The following is a 2,087-nucleotide window of genomic DNA, read 5'->3' on the forward strand; positions in this document are numbered from 1 at the left end:
CGGGGCACATGGCTACACTTCGAGATGAAATTTTGGCATTCAAGCAAGAGTCAAATGAACCACAACACGAGATATGGGAACACTATAGAACAATGGTTAAGGAACGTCCCAACAACGATATGACAGAGAATATGATTCAATAAACTTTCTATTGTAGGATTAACACAACCAACCAATGTGTAGTGAATCAACTTGACAGTGAGAATTTCAAGACTACGCCTTATGCGGAGGGGTGTGAGATTTTGGATGAGATGGCAAAAATGTCATCGGCTTGGAAATCTCGGGCTAATATTCTACAAGGTGACCCAAACATGATTCACCTTCACAAAGAATTGCAAGACCATGGGCAAGCCATTGCCGAGTTGACAACCACCATGACGCAACTAGCAAAGGCCCAACTAAATCAAGTACAAAATTCCAAGAAAGTCAATGCCATGGAGGGAGTGAACAAGAGGAGGATTAAAGGTCCACAAGTGCAAAATCGAGTGGAGAATTATGTGCAAGAAGATAGTGGTTTTGATCAATATGATTCTTATAATGAACAAGAAGAGGAGGTGCAATATTTAAACAAATTTCAAGGGAAAATAAATAACTTCCAAGGCCCAAACCAACAACAATGGAGACCTCAAGGCAATTGGAATTCAAACAATCAAAAAAATTGGAGTGGTGGCAACAATCAAGGGAATTGGCATAACAACAATAATCAAAGAAATTAGAGTGGAAGTAATCAAGAAAATTAGAGTGGAAATAATCAAAGAATTTTGGGGAGGGGGGTGGGGTAACAATCAAGAAAATCGGGGGTCGGGCTTTCAAAGGCCCCCAATGTATCAACAACCGAACAACTCGCCTCCTTATCCTTCCCATGGTTCAAGTTCTTCAACCAACGAATTGGGGTGTATTGAAAATATGTTCAAGCAAATGATGGAAAAGAATGCCAATTCGGATGCCCAACTTGCCTCACACAACATATAAATCCGCAACTTGAAAGTTCAAATGGGGCAAATCTCTCAAGATTTAAATTCTCACCCTAAGAGGGCACTACCAAGTGATACAATAGTAAATCCAAAGGGTGGAAACTACACGGGGCATGCCATGGCCGCTACTACAAGAAGTAGAAGAGGTGGGAATTCACCCACATCAAGTCAAAGGCAACTTATGGATGATGAGCAAGAGGTGCAAGAAGAAGAGATCTCGAGCAATGAGGTGAAACCTAATGATGAAGTCCGGATTGATATTGATGATAGTGTGGAAGAGACTCAAGAGGAGGTAAACCCGTCTAGGGATCATATTATTGACATACCAGAGCAGATAGTGCAAAAAGGCTAAGGCACAATTTCCTAAGCCTCCACCTCCATACCCTCAAAGACTTGCCTCGCATAATGGTGAAAACCAATTCAGGAAATTTATTCAAATGATGAAGAGTCTCTCAATCAATGTTCCATTAGTTGAAGCTTTGGAGAAAATTCCCGGTTATGCAATGTTCATGAAGGATCTCATGACAAAGAAGCGGTCAATGAATATTGAAACGATCAAAGTCATTCATCAAGTGAGTGCAATTATGCATTCAATTGCTCCTAAGTTGAAGGATGCCGGTGCTTTCACGATTCCTTGTACAATTGGAAGTGCCGAGTTTGCTAAAGCTCTTTGTGATCTTGGGGCAAGTATTAATTTGATGCCCTATTCGGTTTTCAAAACATTGGGATTGAGCAACCAAGACCCACCTCTATGAAATTGCAAATAGTTGATCGTACTATGAAGAGGCGTTTGGGAGTGATTAAAGATGTCTTGGTTCGTGTTGTTAAGTTCATTCTTCTGGCGGATTTTGTCATTCTAGATTGTGAAGTTGATTATGAAGTGCCGATTATTCTTGGAAGACCTTTCCTCGCTATGGGGAAGGCTCTTTGTGATATTGAAGCCGTAGAACTTACATTCTGGGTTGGTGATGAAAAGGTGGTTTTCCATGTGTGTAAGTCCACACGGCAACCAAATAGCAATGAGGTGTGTTCGTTTGTGGACTTTGTGACCGATGTTATTATTGATGACACAAGTGCTACAATAAATGTTAATGTAATGTTGGAGGCCGTCTT

The 2,087-nt window shown here is 40.8% G+C and overlaps 1 protein-coding gene across 1 annotated transcript; it reads left to right on the forward strand.

Annotated features, from left to right (window-relative positions):
- The first annotated feature begins 251 nt into the window (after positions 1–251).
- Positions 252–1,729, forward strand: LOC138904697 (uncharacterized). The gene is made up of 3 exons (XM_070193205.1): positions 252–554; positions 1,033–1,266; positions 1,421–1,729. Exons 1-3 carry the CDS (start codon positions 252–254, stop codon positions 1,727–1,729), a joined length of 846 nt encoding a protein of 281 aa, XP_070049306.1.
- The last annotated feature ends 358 nt before the right edge of the window (positions 1,730–2,087 follow it).

Source organism: Nicotiana tomentosiformis, chromosome 2 (assembly GCF_000390325.3).
Source record: "Nicotiana tomentosiformis chromosome 2, ASM39032v3, whole genome shotgun sequence".
Taxonomy (NCBI): domain Eukaryota; kingdom Viridiplantae; phylum Streptophyta; class Magnoliopsida; order Solanales; family Solanaceae; genus Nicotiana; species Nicotiana tomentosiformis.